Source organism: Crotalus tigris, unplaced genomic scaffold, assembly GCF_016545835.1.
Source record: "Crotalus tigris isolate CLP2741 ecotype Arizona unplaced genomic scaffold, ASM1654583v1 scf7180000018371.15429387391:27106975, whole genome shotgun sequence".
Lineage (NCBI taxonomy): Eukaryota > Metazoa > Chordata > Lepidosauria > Squamata > Viperidae > Crotalus > Crotalus tigris.
The window spans coordinates 23882039-23899230 of NW_024096970.1; the positions used below are offsets into that span (position 1 = coordinate 23882039).

General features: G+C 36.5%; 2 protein-coding genes across 10 annotated transcripts in view; one reads left to right on the forward strand and one right to left on the reverse strand.

Moving 5' to 3' along the window:
- RALGAPA1 (Ral GTPase activating protein catalytic subunit alpha 1) overlaps window positions 1-13660 on the forward strand; it is a 128623-nt gene extending 114963 nt beyond the window's left edge. For 3 of the 9 annotated variants that reach the window (XM_039351825.1, XM_039351821.1, XM_039351829.1), the window contains 2 exons: window positions 1358-1482; window positions 12504-13660. In XM_039351825.1, coding sequence (XP_039207759.1) covers window positions 1358-1482; window positions 12504-12652 — 274 coding nt within the window. In that variant the 3' untranslated portion in view covers window positions 12653-13660. Of the gene's footprint in view, window positions 1-1357; window positions 1483-2007; window positions 2039-4220; window positions 4440-9374; window positions 9378-9621; window positions 9687-12503 lie in introns of those variants that run through there. The other 6 variants (XM_039351823.1, XM_039351822.1, XM_039351824.1 and 3 more) reach the window with 6 other exon arrangements.
- Window positions 13661-14659: 999 nt separating this feature from the next.
- Window positions 14660-16801, reverse strand: INSM2 (INSM transcriptional repressor 2). The gene has a single exon (XM_039351942.1). The coding sequence runs from the start codon at window positions 16782-16784 to the stop codon at window positions 15462-15464; it is 1323 nt and encodes a 440-aa protein (XP_039207876.1). The 5' UTR covers window positions 16785-16801; the 3' UTR covers window positions 14660-15461.
- Between the last annotated feature and the right edge of the window lie 391 nt (window positions 16802-17192).

Sequence of the window (17192 nt, forward strand, 5' to 3'; positions counted from 1 at the left end):
AGCAGTCGTGGGTCATCAAGGTGAACAGTAGCAGACTCAGGACACAGCCCTGTGGAGAATCTGTACTCAAGGAAAGTACAAGCATTGTACTCAAGCATTTACAAATGAAATTCATTACATGTTTTAATTCTGAATTAAGGTTTTTGTTTGTTTGTTTTATTACCTTGTATTTAAACTGAAATCCTACTCTCATCTGCTACGAATTTATGAGTAAATATGTACAAAATTTCAATGTCAAATCCTATTTTGAGAGTATGATGACTTTAAAATAAAACTTTTTTATAAGCTAACATGCAGGCACCCAAGGTAGTTTGAAAGAGGTTTGGTTATATTTTTATATGCTATATTTTATCTGAAAACTGCTATGTAATGCAGAAATACATATATAGCTGTATTTTTTATAGATTGGGCTTGGTCATCTCAACTGATCGTAGTCTGCTTCAGGTCATCAGTGTGGGATCACTTACCAGAACATTTGTCCGAAAGTTATAGAGTTACTTAAAATAAAATATCATATTTTCAAAATTGGTGGCTTCTGATTCGGATTACTCAATGTGAAATATAATCCATCTTTCTGAACCTTCTAAAACATTTGTTTTATGTAGATGAAAGGAATTAGGAGCCAGATTGGTACAGTAGTTAAGGTCCTGGCCTAGAAACCAGGAGAGTATGAGTTCTAGTTCCACCTCAGGTGTGAAAGCCAGTTGGATAATTTTGGGCCACTCTCTCCCAGCTCAAACTCAAAGGGTTGCTGTGCGACAAATAGGAGGAAGAAGTATTGTGTATGTTCGCTGCCCTGAGTTACTTAAAAGTAATAAAGCAGGGATCAGAAATCTAATAAATAAACCCCATATCCTACTAAAGCCATATTACTTTTGTTCTTATCCCTTTTATTATCATATTCTAGGACTGTGATCACACTTACTCAAAAGATACGGCTTTGCTCTTCCAAAAGCTTTGGAGTAGCATCAGGAGAGAGGTTATAAAACTGTGTGATCATTTAAAAAGAAATCATGAGAAACTCAGGCCTAATTTTTAAATATAATCATTATTCAAAAATAGAACTTGAATTAACACATTCAGGATTTAAGTGAATGACTTGATCAATAGATGTTGAGAGACTGTTAGTATTAGTTGGAAAGCCATAAATTAAGCATAGTATGTCAGTGGAGTACTACGTATACAAATCTTTTCTTTTATTTGATCCTTTAGGTTGAAAAACAAGCATTTACAGTTCAATTGTAAAATACTTTGTACATAAATCAATTCATTAAAAGAAAACAACAATATCACTGATTAAGGCTGTATTTTCTTTGCTTTAAAATGTAAATTATCCTTAACATTTGAATTCAACAAGCTATGAAGAAAGAGCTCGGTATCTCCAAACAATTATTCAGCACCACCTAGATCCTTCAACATTTGAGGATTATGCATCTCAGGTCTTCTGCCCAGCATCCTGCCACCATTTGCCCCCTGAAACTGGTAAGAATATAATAAAAATAAAGGTTTTTTGTTAAATGATACCTAAAATGCAGTATGTTGCAGGTAACCGTGTACGTATATGTGTGTATGTGTTTGTCCATGTTTGTGTGTGTATAGCATCTCAAACTATAAAATTTTATTCTTTCTCTAAAAATCAAAGCCATTTAAAACTTTTCACTTTATACTCTATAATAGAACTTTTCGTATTTATATTATTTGTGAATGTTTCTGAATACTTAAGATTCCTAAATATAGAGACTGATCCATAAGCCTAATTGATTTACATTGTTTTAAGAAAGAATTATTTCTAGTCTTGGTCGGTAAACCAGAAACAATATCACCACTGTTATCCTATTAAAATATATTGCTACATTGTCATTTTCATCAATAAATCTTCTATAAAGATACTGCATTTTCAGTTACTAATGAAACAGTAATCACTTAAGAATATGAGCGGCTCTCAAGGCCTATCTGTACAAATAATTTGAATTCCTGATGATTATTTCATTTATTTCCCCTCTTTAGATCATTAAATATCAGTTCAGTTTATCAGAAGGTAAGACAAAGTGTCTAAAAAAACCCCCTCTGTTTTATTAATCTGTTACTAAAGCACTAAGCTTGTAACCTTGTTGTTTGCAAACTTTCCTGACTGCCCTTATTTTTACTATTAAACAAGAGAGAAATTCACACTGAGAAATTACCACTACATTTTATTCAAGTTTAGTATTTTACTAACTCCAGGTTTGCATGAAACACTAACACTGTGGTTCTGGGATTAAGGTAACTAATGGAGAAACATCTGTTGAGCAAGTCATACTTGATTGTGTCTGACCTTTTGTTTCTCAGCATGAACAAATAGTACTGGATGGCAGTGGTGTGATCTGTCCCCTGTCCTGTCTTTCTTTGATGTCAGCAGATAGATTATGAATTCAATGTAACAAGGAATGATAGAGAAAAGTGATTTTGAAAACATTACTAGTGTTAATATCATCACCTACTTGCAATAGAGAAAAATCTCAGGGTTTTTTTTTCTGAAAATGATAAATGGAAATTTGGTCATTAGTGAAACAGAAGCTTTGAAACTATATTTGGATTTTTTTATATAAAATTTAAAGATAATGAAAATATATGAAATATGAGTATGAACACTCAAAACAATACTTTATATATTCTGGTACTGATGGGTTTTAAGGGAAAGGTGAATAGCAAATAGTAAACAATAAAGTGAAAATTGAACAATAAATGCAAAGTCTGAGTATAATAAATAGCTGAATGAAAAATAAGAATAGTTTTATAAATAAATATAAGTCAAAAAAGGTAAAGAAAGATAATTTTTTTAAGTTGGGAAATAACTTCTTAAAATAAGCACTTTGCTTATGGTCTGGTCAGTAATTATGATACCTAATGTTAAACTTTATTGTATAAAATGTCTTACTATGCAAGAATAGTGATTACAGGAATTGAATAATGTACTTTTTGCATGGGAATAATTTGTAGACCTAGACTTATTTTTCTGTCCTAACATGTCTAAAGCACAAAGCAAACATTTTTCTTGTGGTAAAATGTTTTATATACATGTAAATATCAGTGATGCTCCAAATGAATCTGAACCCAAAGAAGATCAGGATTCTGATTAATTCAAACAAAATGGGCATGTAGTTCTAATTTTGCCCATCCCCAATTCAGAATCCACCTCCAATATGTAGTTTCAAAGCTTAACAGTCAGCCATAAATAAATTTAAAATTATTTTGGTATCTGATCCCATGACCATTATGTTCTCCAAGGGCTCATTTATTTATACTGAATGTGAAATATTCTTACTGAAGGTTTGCCTACCATTCAATAAAATGTATCTTAGAAGCAACAAGTAAATGTTTGGAATGACTAATGTAAGCCCTATTGATTTTGGTGGAAGCACTTTAATCATGTCTAAACCCATAACTGGCAGAGTAAATGCATGGCTTAATTTATTTCTTTAAAAAATTAATTCTCATGATGCTGAAAGAGTGATGTGTTCTAAAACATCAGAATTCTGGGGAAAATAGTAATGGTAGAACACAATCAATTAAAGCAGTGATTTAAAATGAATCAGAAAGATTTGTAAAAGATAAAATTCATTAACACATTGTATACAGACACAATAAATGAATAAATGCGCTGACAGAATAAACAAGTATTGTCAGGCTTAAAAAGCAATGGAGTAGATTCCAAGCAGACATTTTAGAAAAAGCTGTTTCCCGGAGAATTCCAGGGCTAGACAGTCTTCATTAAAAAGACCTACTCTTGAGTACTTAGCTACCTTATCATCTGAAGGAATTTTGTTCAAGTCCTTTGATTATGGCAGAGCTTAAGATAACAATGCATTGGAAGAAGCACTCTTTCAGATATTGTGAAAAATTTTATGAGTTAACACTAATAGTCTAAGTTGGAATGAAAAACAGGCTGAGAGCCAGAACATAAACTGTACCCTGCTGGATCAGAACCCTGTCCCATCCTTCTAGTCCAGCAATCTGTTTTCACAGTAACCAACCAACTGCACATAAACCCTAATCTCAGTGAGGCCAGGAACAATTTCCCATTAAATTAATAATGTGTGCATGTTTGCGACTATAGTGATGGATAAACCTTTCAGCCTCAGAATGTGTGATGATCAGGCTCTCAGCCATATCTGAGACCTTGTAGTGGACTGAAAAAAGTACTAATTCATGGAGGATTTGTGCGCATGTATCTTCTCCAGGTGGATACATTCATGCTGTGTTTATTCATTGATAATGAAGAAAGGAGTAAAGGAAATTCCAAACTGCATTACATTCTAAGTGTCACGGTTCCGACAGATAAATCTCTTCAAAAGAACTTCGAGGCATTGTTTTCCTTAAAGAATCTTTTATTCGAGAAACAAAGTATCGGCACTACGTAGTTGAAGCCAAAAACTGAATTCCCCTCCCCTGGCACAAACGGATGGAAACTAATCAAGGAGAGAAGCAACCTAGAATTAAGGAGAAACTTCCTGGCAGTTAGAACAATTAACCAGTGGAACAACCTGCCTCCAGAAGCAATGAATGCTCCAACACTGGAAGTTTTAAAGAAGAGACTGGACAGCCATTTGTCCGAAATGGTACAGGGTTTCCTGCCTGAGCAGGGGGTTGGACTAGATGACCTCCAAGGTCCCTTCCAACTTTATTATTATTATTATTATAAAGTAGCAAAGCGCAGTTTCATCCTCCAATTAACAGTCATAAATCACATTCCCCAATTAACTTGAAGCACAGGCTTTCTCCCCATCTCTCCTGCCCGCCAAATTTCTATCAACTCTGGACCTAATAACCTTGAGTTCCCACAGCTGAGCTATTATTATTATGACTAGCTGGACTCATCCACATACCCTCTCCCAGCATCAACGAACTCTAAAAGCGATAGATAAAAGATGGCTACATTTCCATCTGTTGTCAAAGCAAGAACATCCGATGTTAGCAGCGTTGACACTAAAATGAGCACATAAATCTCAAGGATGCTTTGGACTATAATTTTCAGGATCTGTGACCATAAACTGGGGGAAATACGTTCCAAAAGCTTTCTATTCTGTTCCTCTAATCCTTGCATTTCTGTTTATTCTTTGAAAACTTCTCTAGAGAATGGTAAGACACACTTAAACAGCTGTATTGAAAGGAAGAAGTTAACATAACTGAGAATCTTGCAGTATCAATAAAAGATTTGTTTGCTCAATTTCAGGAGATTCTCCATAAGACATGCACCACAATATTAAAGAATCCTTTCCCGAGCTCTCTAGAAAGACTCCTTGTGGGATGGGAACGAAAGTTACAGGAAAAGAAAATTGTTGGGTGACAGATCTTCTACTTAGCTTAGTAAAGATGAATTTATGAAAATAAACCCTAAAAAATGTGAGGAAACATTTTCTTGGAAGGGGGCCCCAAGATAGTAATGATAAACCAATCTTGTTTGCCAATTACACTACATGTACCTGTCCATGTAGCCCACCAGGAATCAGCCTCAATTTGAAGAAGATCTTTTAGCTTTTTCAAGATAGAATATACAGATAGTCGCAACAGAATTCTTGTAACTCAATACTCAACTATTAAACTGATTTAAAATTGATTCAGAAATTCAAGTAATATCAAATTTATGACTGTAGCAAGTTTAACCAACCAGTGGTTTATCATATACATTCCCCATATTAAAGAAGAGAGATCAGTGGTTTATACTATCCACCTCAAAAGTTAAGATAAACAATATCATCCTTAGTACATCTACCAGAACTAATCTCACTGTATTTAATATAACTTATTCTTAGGCCAGTGTGCACAGGATTGCAGCTTATCTGTCTCTTATAATAAATCTATCTCTTGTAATGAAACTTCCAGATAAAGCATAATGCCTCCTGAATTATTTCTACATTGCTACCAGTCCTAACTTTCCATTTTGATGAAATTGTTTGCATGCATAAATAATGTTAGTAAGAGTCCCCAGAGAATGTGAAACGACTCTAATTGTATATTTAGAAAGGAATACAAAAACAGCCCTGGGTCTTTTCAGCCTATAATATGTTTAGATGTATCTTCTGTATCATTTGCCAGTTACCTGTTGAATAAATTAAACTACTAAGCCAAAAGTAATTTGATTAGAGGAAGAGAACATTTTAGCAAAGCTCTATTTTTATGTGTGCAAAGGCCCTCCAAACTTCCCAAAATAAAATGCTATGCTAACATAGGCAATCCAAAAGGTTTTGTACCTTTTCAGTATAAAATTTGTACCAGCCTTCCCCAGGCAAGTCCCACAAGATGTGATGGCCCTAAGATTTGTTGACTGAAAATTCTGACGGTTGTAAATGCAAGATTGTGAAGGCTGATTCATTTATGAAGAGTTACTCCTCCCATGCCTGCAGTAAGACATGGATATTAATTTTTATGTTAATTGTAGATATTTTAGGGAAAAGGTTAGATATTTTCCAAATATCTAAATATCTAATTTAGATCTAAAAAAATTAGATATTTCATCTATCAGCAAGATTCTGTATTTCAAGGCAGTTGTATAATTTGTTGATGAATCCTACTATTACCATTAATCAAGAAACGTAGGAATGTCAAAGAGAGTATTTAAATTAGAGGTCTGCATACAGTAAAAGTGATCTAGAACAGTGGTTCTCAACCTGTGGGTCGGGACCCCATTTGCGGTCGAATGACCATTTCATGGGGGTTGCCAAACCACGCTGTCCGCCATTTTTTTCCCTTTTCCCTAGCTGTCCTACTCCCTCTTATTGATGGCCACACCCACTTGGGGGTCACCACAACATGGGGAACTGTATTATGGGGTCACGGTATTAGAAAGGTTGAGAACCATTGATCTAGAAAAACTGCTTGAAGCCCCACTCTACTAGTCATTAAAGCAATCTGACCTTCGTCACACTTTTATATCAGTCTGGAAAAAAGTCAGTGTTCTTTAAGAAATATGAACTTTAAATAGTGAATTCCTTAAAACACACGTGCCCTTTTTAAATGAAAAACAGCAAGCTGCTGAGCTGCTACAATGTATTATTGTACAATGTATAATTGAAGCACTTCTTCAATATAACTTGTAATGAGCCTCCAAAATGCAGAATTCCAAGTCTGTTGTCCTCACCACAAAAAATTTATTAGAAGAAATAGAATAATTTTTAAAGTATTAATATTTTACAAGTTAGCATTTACCAACTAATTTTCAAAGATTTTACCCAGCCAAAATAATATGCAGTATATATATTGATAAAAACAGAATATTGCTGGCTTAAGGTAGGCCTTAGATCACCATAGACCAAGACCAAAGGCCTTAGAAGTCCTTTGCACAATTAATTCTGATTAATTAACTCTGTCAGGAACAATCTACCCTAGCTGCTAAATGAGATACAGAAAAGACAGTATGCAAGAAGGGGTGGGCAGGAGGGAAGCATCTTTAAATCAAATGTTTTTAAAAAAAAAGACTTTCCCCTTTGCTCCCAAAGTGCCTTTTACACTGGATTCCAATATATTCTTACAGTAAATTATTTACATCTAGCTTTGCTGTTCATTGACCTGAAATTTTTGTTTATTTATTTATTTATTTCTGAAGTGAGCTAGGATCAGATGGAATTCACTGATCTGGAGAAAGAAGAACAAAATATTATATTGTTTATTTAATCCCCCTAGTATCACTTTCCATGCTGTTCTGGACAATATTTCACCCTTTAGAACTAGGTGATAGATGATGCTTTGGACAGAATATCCAAATGAAGAAACAGGTCTTGCCCCTTTTTCTCCTTTGGCAGTGGAATTCAGCTAAGCTTATGTCTGAATCTAATGAAATTTATTTCTGAGGGGTTTTTTTTAATTTATATTTATTGAGAACTTCATATAAAATAGAAAAATCCAAAGAAAAAGATAGGAAAGGAAGAAGAAAGAAAAGAATGCCAAAAAAGGAAAAAAAGAAAGAAAAGTAAAGTTATGAAAATTTATGACTTCTAACTTTAAAATGAGGCTTATTTTTAAGAAATTTAAGATGAGATAATTTGAATGGATTAAAGAGCAAGATCGTTTTATGTAAAAAGAAGGAACATAAAGTTGGTTTATTTTGACCATTGTTAAAATGGGATGTTATTATTTGGGGGGTTCTTTTGGAATTTGCTGACATCTGGACTGGAAAAGGCTTGTATTGGATTTCCACTGTTATATTTTTGTGATGAGGGCAGGAGGTTGCTATCTCAAGTTTTTTTCTTTTTTTCTTTTTTTTTTCTTTCTTGCAAAACTTTTATTCTTTTTAGTTTGTATTCAAAACCTTTAATAAAAATATTGTTTTAAAAAAAGAAAATTAATGATTTCCAACTTTCTCTTCAACAGATATTGACAAACCCATCATCTCTTCCAGAAATTCCTTCAACCCTATATTAAATTCTCATCTTATCTTTAAATCTGTAAATGTTCATTTCACCCTTCTGTTAGCAAAAAAAAAAGTCCATAAAAGCTTTCCAGTCTTTAAAAAAACCCACTTCTTTTTTCCTCTGGCCAAACAGGTCAGTTTCTGCTAATTCTGACAGTTTCACTCCATTGTGGGAATTTCAGTATTCTTCCATCTTTATGCATATAATAATCTTGCTGATGTTACCATAAACAAAATTAATCTTCCATGAGTCTAATTTTTTTCTGAATTGACAACTATTGGGTAAAACAGAGCAGATGAAATCTGAGATCAAAGCTCCTTATTAATTTGTTGTATGTTACTATGTTTGAATTCTCAGTCTATATTGTTTCAGATCTTAGCTTCTAGCCTCCTCAAGGGACATAATGAAAACATTTTATGATATAGGAAATATTGATTTGGATTGTTGGAACATACTCAACATAAATTACTGCATTTCTAGTTCTTTTTCAACTACCTTCAAGTTAGATAAATATGAAGAATGATCAAAAAGGGGAAGTCTTATAAAAAAAATTAATGGATTGTACTACATGTACACTATAGGTTTACCTGGCTTCTATTTTCATAAAAGCTATAAGTGTTTTATCAGTTTTGAATTATTTAGAAATATAAAGTGTATCATAACCATATATACTTCCTTTTGCAAGTTGGTGATTTTTAATATCAAATGTTTTTCAGTAAGTATCTGTTAAAACTACACTTAGCAGAATTATAGAAAGAATTTTATTTTTCATGTGAGCTGAAAAATTGCTATTAGGGAGGGGTGTTAACATTTGATTGTTTTACTGATTGCAGGGTATTTTTTATTTATAAGCAATTTCTAAAACACTATTAACATATTTATGTCATAATGGTTGTATCAATGAGGCTGTTGGATCAGAATTATTTTTATAGAATTCTTTTTCTTTTTTCTGTTCTTTTTTTTTTCTTTTTTTTTTGTAACCTGTAGCTGGTGAGTATTCTTCCTGATTGTTAAGCTGTTAATTCACTTTTACACATTAATGCATCCCTCTTTAACCTTAGCTTGCATGTTAGCAACATAACAGATTCTAACTTTCTCCTTTCTGTACTCATCTGTAAATGCCCTCCAGCCTCTACTGTTCATGTCTCATGTCTCACACCTGTTATCTTTTTATCTTTCTTCCTTTTCCCTTACTTCTGTCCACCTCTCCATCACTTCTTCATTCTCAACAAAGAAAGAAATGGTGTGATATTTCTTCTCCTTCCCAAGCCACCTCTAGAAAGAATTGGCCACTTCAAGGTAAAGGGCAAAGGCTTGAATTGGAAGGTCTATTCACACTAGCCGTGAAGGGTAGACTGTGCAGAGCACCAGCGTTGACTTTTTATGCACTACCCTACCATTTGGAATGTCATGATTCCTTGTAAAATGCGAACAAGATAGAATGTCTGAATATTAACGTGTGCTGGGCAGGTGGGGATGAATTTAAATAAACAAACAAAAAATTGTTTCCTGTGTGGAAGAAGCCTTCTAAGGCATAACAAAATTTCTTTTACTGTGGATTTATATATTCCATGCCTAATCAGTTGAAAATCATTAACTGTGTTTTTTATGGATGCCCTTGAAAGGTATTTGGAAACTGCTGCATTAACTTGCTTTTTGACACATTCCTTGTTTATTATGTTAACAGTTTCTTGTAGGTTGTATTGGCTACCAGCTTGTTTCCAAACACAGTTCAAGATAGTGGTCTTTATATGTAAAGATACTAGTCTTTTTCCTAAGGAGAAGAGGTTGAGGGACTAAAATATTTGTAAGACCAATCCTCCCATTATAAATTTCCCATGCCAAATGGCTTAGGAGCTAGCCTTCTAACCATCAAACTAAGCACTGTTGGTAGGAATACAAGAGAGTAAACTGTTTTGGAATGTAAAAGTTAAGTTACATGTGGGATCATTTCTGGACCAAAAAATAGCTTATATCTACCTATCATTTGATTAATTGATCAATCTATGTATCCATATACAGAAAAAAGGAGAAAAGCTATTTCAGGAAGTACTTGGAAAGCACAAACTATAAGTAGTCCTTGATTTACAACAGTTCATTTAGTGACTGTTCAAAGTTGCAACAGTACTGAAAAAAGTTGCTTATGATCTTTTTCACAGTTATGGCCTTTGCAGCCTTTCCTCATGATCACATGATCAAAATTCAGATATTGGCAGCTGGTTCATATTTATGACAGTTGCCGTCACGTAATCACCTTTTGCGATCTTCTGACAAGCAAAGTCAATGAGGAAGCTAGAACAAATTAACAACTGGGATACTAACTTAACAATTGCAGTGATTCACTTAATAACTATGACAAGAAATGTCATAAAATGGGGAAAAACTAACTTAACAAATGTCTCACTTAACAACAGAAATTTTGGACTTGATTGTGGTCATAACTCAAGGATTATCTGTATAGTATTTGAGTTAGTAGGTTAGATTTATGACATTCTGCTTTTAAAAGCAGTTACTTTTGTGACTTACTCAACATGACTTTCAGGGATCACTTTGCAGCAGTGTTTCAGAATGAAAGCAAAAAATATGCCTTCAGGTTTATTAGAAAGGGAAGGGATGAAGGGAGAAAATACCCTTGATATTATCAAAAATATTTTATTAAAGTGATTTCATAAATATGTATTTTGTAAACTAGAAACCCTAAATAATCCTTTTAAGGGTGTTTAGTGTTTTTCAAAAGAATCTGTTCATTAAATTATAATATAACTTTGAGATTTAATATAATTGTCAAATGTCATCCTTAGAAATATTAGAATATTAGAATACTCTTTGCAGTGTAATGCAGCACCAGACTCCCTCACTTCTGATATTTTTCATATTAATAAAAGTTTTTCCCCCTTGCAAATGGTTTCCTTTCATTTTGTGTTATTTATAATTTGGTCCAAATAGTTCTTGAATTATTTTGCTATGTTATTATTCTTGGAGAAAAATACTTTTATTTTAAACTGAATAGAATATAAACATAAATCTGAACACTTAATGATGGAAGACCACTAAAATAATTGGTCCATTGGTTCCAGTAGGATTTTGGTACCATCTTTGACTACACCTATGTGTAATGGACATATGTAAGATAGATTGTAAAAAACTGGCTTTATGGCCAAGTTCTGTTTTGTAATAAGAATTTTGTTTCTGAGCATTTATTAAGTGCAACATAACCTAGTATTCTATTAATGAAAGCTGATAATCAGAAAAATACTATGAATAATTTGAATAAGTTGAAGAAAGTCGTATTTTATCATCTTTCACAAAGAAAGTTTTTCACATTTACAGTAGGAAAATGTAGAAATTACAAAACCCAAATTATAAATAGCAAGATCCAAATTTAGGGCAGTGTGCATGTAGTAGCCAACTGGTACCTTGAGCTGCTAATATCAATCATGTCATCTAATTTCTCTAAAAAATAAATATCTTTGTGAGTGAATGCAGACATGATCTGCATGATCTGTTTTGATCTACAGCTTATTTTAAAAGGCAAAATAAGAAAGAAGTATCTTTCTTTTTTGGCATATGGAACCTTACCTGTAACTTGTAGAAATAAATGTCTACTGTCCATACAATCTGGCCTGTTTTGCATGCCTCTGAATTTTGGCTTTTGCAATAACCATATTAACCTAACCTATTGCTTCTGCTATTTGTCTCGGGGCCATTCCAAGGGGCATTATTCTGCTTTGGGTCAACAATACTACCAAGTCCTGTCAAAATTATCTTGTTCCTTTTACAAAGATAATGAGCCATGTAGTATATTCAGCTAGCATGATTTATTCATACTTCTTTCCCATTGAATCCTATAAGAATATATTTGTATGTATAACACCAATTAGATGCCATCCTAGCTTCTTTTTAATAACTTCCTAGTCCTTTCTTATTAGTTAGTTTGTTTGAAACTGTCTGCCAGTCATTCATAATCTAAAATAGATGACTTTGTTAATGATTCTGGCAGATGAGTTGCTGTTGATAGGACAGATCAAAAGAGAGGATATTGTTTTGGGGCTTGCACCTTGCAAATCTTCTGTAATCAGATTGCTTTAATATGTGAGGTCCTTCTGTTTTCTATAGGGCCCTACCCAGAGACTCAGGCGTCCGAAGTTCCAGCAGCAGCGCAGATGGACAGGTCCGATCTAGCTTTCCCCATTTCTCCACGGACTAGCAAGAGTCGTATGTCCATGAAACTGCGGCGATCCTCTGGCTCAGCCTACAAGACTTAGCGAGGAGCAAAGCTTTTATCAAGATATAAATCTCTCCTCTATGCTGAATATTGTTCCTTCATTCCTCTGCTCTTATTTTTATTTTTAAAAAAACATGGAATTTTATTTCAAAATGAAAATATTTTAGCTTTTGTGTTAGAATATTCAGCTTCCTGCTAATCATAGTTTATCAATGCAGAGTATTTCCTTCACTGTTTTTTTTTTATACTTTTCCTTGTGAGAGGAAACTAAGCCTCTTTTAACATCTATGATTAACTACTAGCCACCCCTGAAGCTGGAAACTGCAGGCATGTTCCACTCTTATTTATTGTATAACCCTTTCAAAACAATAAAGATGTCATCTTCAAAGGGATGCATGTATACTTTTCAAACTAAGATGTATGTCCAGAGTTCTCTGCAAATATCACCAGAATTCAATGTACAGAGTTATTATATTATAAAAAAAAACCAAGTTAACAGAGACTCATCCTCAGCTCCATTATTCTTATTCACTGTTGGACAGACTTAGCAGCAAGCATTTATTGTTAAGTATCAACAGCTTCCAACTTTCTTGCTAAACATTTCCTTTTCTCTTGGCCCTATTGGCACAATCTTTCTCTTCCAGAAGTTGAGATCATCCCTTGGTATACCTCTATAAGTATACATGTGTACAATCACCTATTTTCAAGCACTTTGCCACTCCGGTCATTTGCTTTTAATCAAGTAATATCATGGGGGTGGGGGGAGGCTGTACCCTCATAATAGCAAATATACACACAAATACATTCCACTCCAATTTGTCACTACTACTCAGAAATATTTTCATGATGAAGAAATTCAACTGTGTTTAACAAAATGTAGCATGCCACTGGTATTAACTGCATGTGTAAATATATGTTCCTCACTTGGGCAACTATAGAAATATATATTGATGTATTTGTTCGCCATGTAGTATATACAAATTTGTAATGGTTCTGAAGAAAAGACATGCTATTTAATAATACAATAAAATTATTCTTACCACTTCGAGTATTTTGCATTTCATTACAAAAACTTACTTATGCAAACCTTTTTGGGGCATAAATATCATGAAAAGAATGGCACGGAATGATGATTTAATTATTCAAATACAAAATCTTTTGATCAGTTTTTCATTGCATTCTCTTGTTCCAACTGTAATTTTCTAATGGTTTTGCTTCATGTAACACATATTCTGCTTAAAACAGTATTTATAAAGTCACAGCGTAGAGCATTTAGCAGTGGAAGCAATTAATAATGCTTCCATATTTTTCCCTGTTTAGAAAGAGGTTTTTAGTATTTTAAGCTAAAATCATTGTCTACTGTTTTAAGCAAACTGTATATTGAAATTATTGTGTATGTTGTATGTTGCATTTTTAAAGTTTTCAGATCTCAAGTAAATGAAGTTAGAGTGAAAAAGTTGTATTTTGCCATATGGAACATTTCATTGACCATACCTGTTGACCAGCAGAGCTAAAATATCAATACATTATTGCGTAAAAAGTAAAATCCAAATTAGAGAAAATTTTAGATCTTTAGAAAACTATATTGGTGAAGTTGGACAACGTTCTGCTAGCTTAGTTTCCAAATATTTTTTTCAAATAAACTTGAAACCTGGAAGCAAAGGAAGAGTTTTAGCTAGAAGTCCAGTTCAAAGTTGCTTTTGATTTGGAAAGGCTGATCCCTAAATGATCTTCTAAATAGTTTTCATTCATATTATTATTTATTTATCCAACTGGGCATTTTCCAATGATTTAGTTTCTAATTAAGAGCCCAGGAGAAAGAGCTAGAGATTATAATTTTACAAAAGCACTTTCCATGGATGGTGGAGAGCACTGAACTTTAAAAAGCTAACAGCCTCTTGTACTTATTATAGTTATTGTCCAAGATTTTGACCCAAGCAGCCTTCCCGTGTCTGTGTGTGTGTGTGTTTCCTTTTATCATCTGTAGTTTAGTGAGCTTGAAAATGTATGCAATATACTCAGGAAGCAAACAAAAATTAATGCTGATTTTAATTACCAGTAATGAGCAACAGCAGACAGAAGGAGCATTTTGTAACAGACATTGACCTGCTATGAATAACTGACAATATATTGTTATATTACAGAACACAATGAACAAAACAATTACAAAAACTATTTTTTTAAACTTGAAAACTGGGGAGGCAAATTCCCCTAATTGAATATATAAATCTGACTACTTCTTCTTCCCAATTAAGCTTTAATTAAACAGTGTTGGAATGTATTTAAGATCCTAGGGACAAGAGTAAGCAGAATTAAATATTCACAGTCCCACTTTCCCCAGATGACTTACTCACAGGTAGGCACACAATTGGTTCTAGGTTTAGCTACAGTATTAAGCACAGCCAGAAAAGTATGTTTCCTCTCAGTATAATGCCATGTTTTTAGTTCTAAAGCAGAAGGTGAGCTTCTAAATGGTAAGAGTTCAGTATGAAAACAGTTAAGAGAGTTCAGTATTTCACAGAATCTACAGTGCACTCTTATCCCACTATAAGGCAGCAAGGGAAAATTTGTCAAGAATAACGGGCTTTTTGTACTAAAAATATTGGACACAAAATATGGTGATACCTTTTGGTTATGATTTTCCATTGGAATTATACTTTAGAGAGGATTATTTGGGTCACCAAAGGAAAAAAAAAACAAGGCTTAGAGACAAAAGGGATAATGCAGTATCAGATAATGGGAGAGTAGTCCGAGCACCTGCTCTGTACAGTCAGGCAAATGTTTAGCCCTAATGTGTGCAATTTTACAGTTCTGTCTGGAGAGAAGAATCAACTCGTTGCCGGACGAGCCTAGCAGCCCGGCCTGACGGACATCTGCAATAGAAGAACCTGCCTGTTCTCCGAAGGGTGGCACTTGTTGATGTGTCGGGTAAGACCAGGCGAGCTGAAGAAAGTCGAGGGACAGTGTTTGCAAGAAAAGATCTGCTGCTCACCATGGTTAACGCTGCCCTCAGGCTGCCCCAGTGGCAGAAGCAATTCCTCATGCACTGTGTGCCATACCCGATGCTTGTCTCGGATGTCCGCCGACGGGAAATGCGCACCACACAAATGACAGGAAAAAGCGATCTGTTGCGGGAGTGGGTGAGATGGTGAGTTGTTGGTAAAGCTGGCAATGCCAGCCTGGTGGGTTCCCAGGTGTTTGCGCAGGTATGCCTGGCGCCGGAAAGACTTGTGGCAATAAGGGCAAAAGTAGACCTCGCCAGGAGGAGCTACCAAACTGGAGCCAGGAGTTGAGGTGGCTGCGGCGGTAGCTTCGCTGCCCGGACCTATCTGGGAGGCACGAGGAGGCGGCTGGTCCCGGCAGCAGGAGCTGTCCGCAGAGCCGTGGTGCTGATCGCGGCCGGGCTCCCCGCGACTGTTTTCTTTGTCCTGGGTGGGACCGGCGGAGGTGGTCGGGCGCGGCTTGTGCCACCGGCGGTGAGAAGCCAGGTTGGCCGGGCAACTGAAGATTTTGTGACACTCCGGGCAGCGGTATTCGACGCGCACAATTCGGGAACAACGATGCTGAGCCAGAGCCAAGGGATCGGCATAGGGCTCCTTGCACAGCTGGCAGACAAATTCACCGAGCAGCGTCGGACGAGCCACGCGGATCCCTTCGCTGCCCGCCTCGGAAGCCGTTTTGATCCGCAACCCCAACACAGGCGATGTGGTCACCTCGTCGGCAAAGCTCAGCTTGCGCACGGCCTTGGGCTTCTTAGCGGGCGGCGCCTTCGCTCGGGAGGGGCGCTTGAGCGGGATAGCCGGGCAAAGCGAGGCAGCCGGCAAGGGGAGCGGCACCGGCAAAGGCACCGGAGTGCGCGGAATCAGGGGCAGCTTTTCTGCCAGCGCCAAGGCGGGGCCCAGAGGAGAGGATTCGGCCGATACGGAAGAAGGAGCGTAGCGCCTGGGCTCGTCTGCGGCGGAGACTACGTTGTCCGAGCCTCCGGCGTCCCAGATCACCATCACTGGGGAGTTGGGCTGAGGCAGCTGCTGGGGCTGTTGCGGCGCCTCTGGCAAAGGCGTTGCGAGGCGGGGCGCTTCTTCCAGGCGGAGCGCTGAGGGTCCGCCTGCGGGGCGCATCCTATAGGAGCCCCCCGGCCTCCTGCTCCGTTTCACCAGGAACCCCCGCGGCATCTTCCGGGTACACCGGATGGCAGCGCTCCACTTGCACCGGCGTTGCGTGCCCGTCGGGCGTTTATACCCCACGTCCCTCGGGGAGCGAGTGCGTCATCCTTCCCTCGGCCCAAGGCTGCCAATGAGGAAGTTGAGAGGACAAATGGGGAGGGAGGGGAAACGCGAGTTGGAAAAGGCGGGAGAATCTGAGCTTGGGAAAGAGCCCGGCCACTTTCCCAATCGGCGCTGGCAAGGGGCGGGGCCCGGCAAGGCTAACTGCTTCCCTCCGGGGCAAGCAACTTTCTCACCGCCCAGCTATCCCTTACCTGCCCGCTTCTAATAACTTGACCTTCCATACATTGCACAGAGAGAGGGGGGAGAGGGAGAGGGAGAGGGAGAGAGAGAGCTTCTTCTGACCCGATCTTCCCA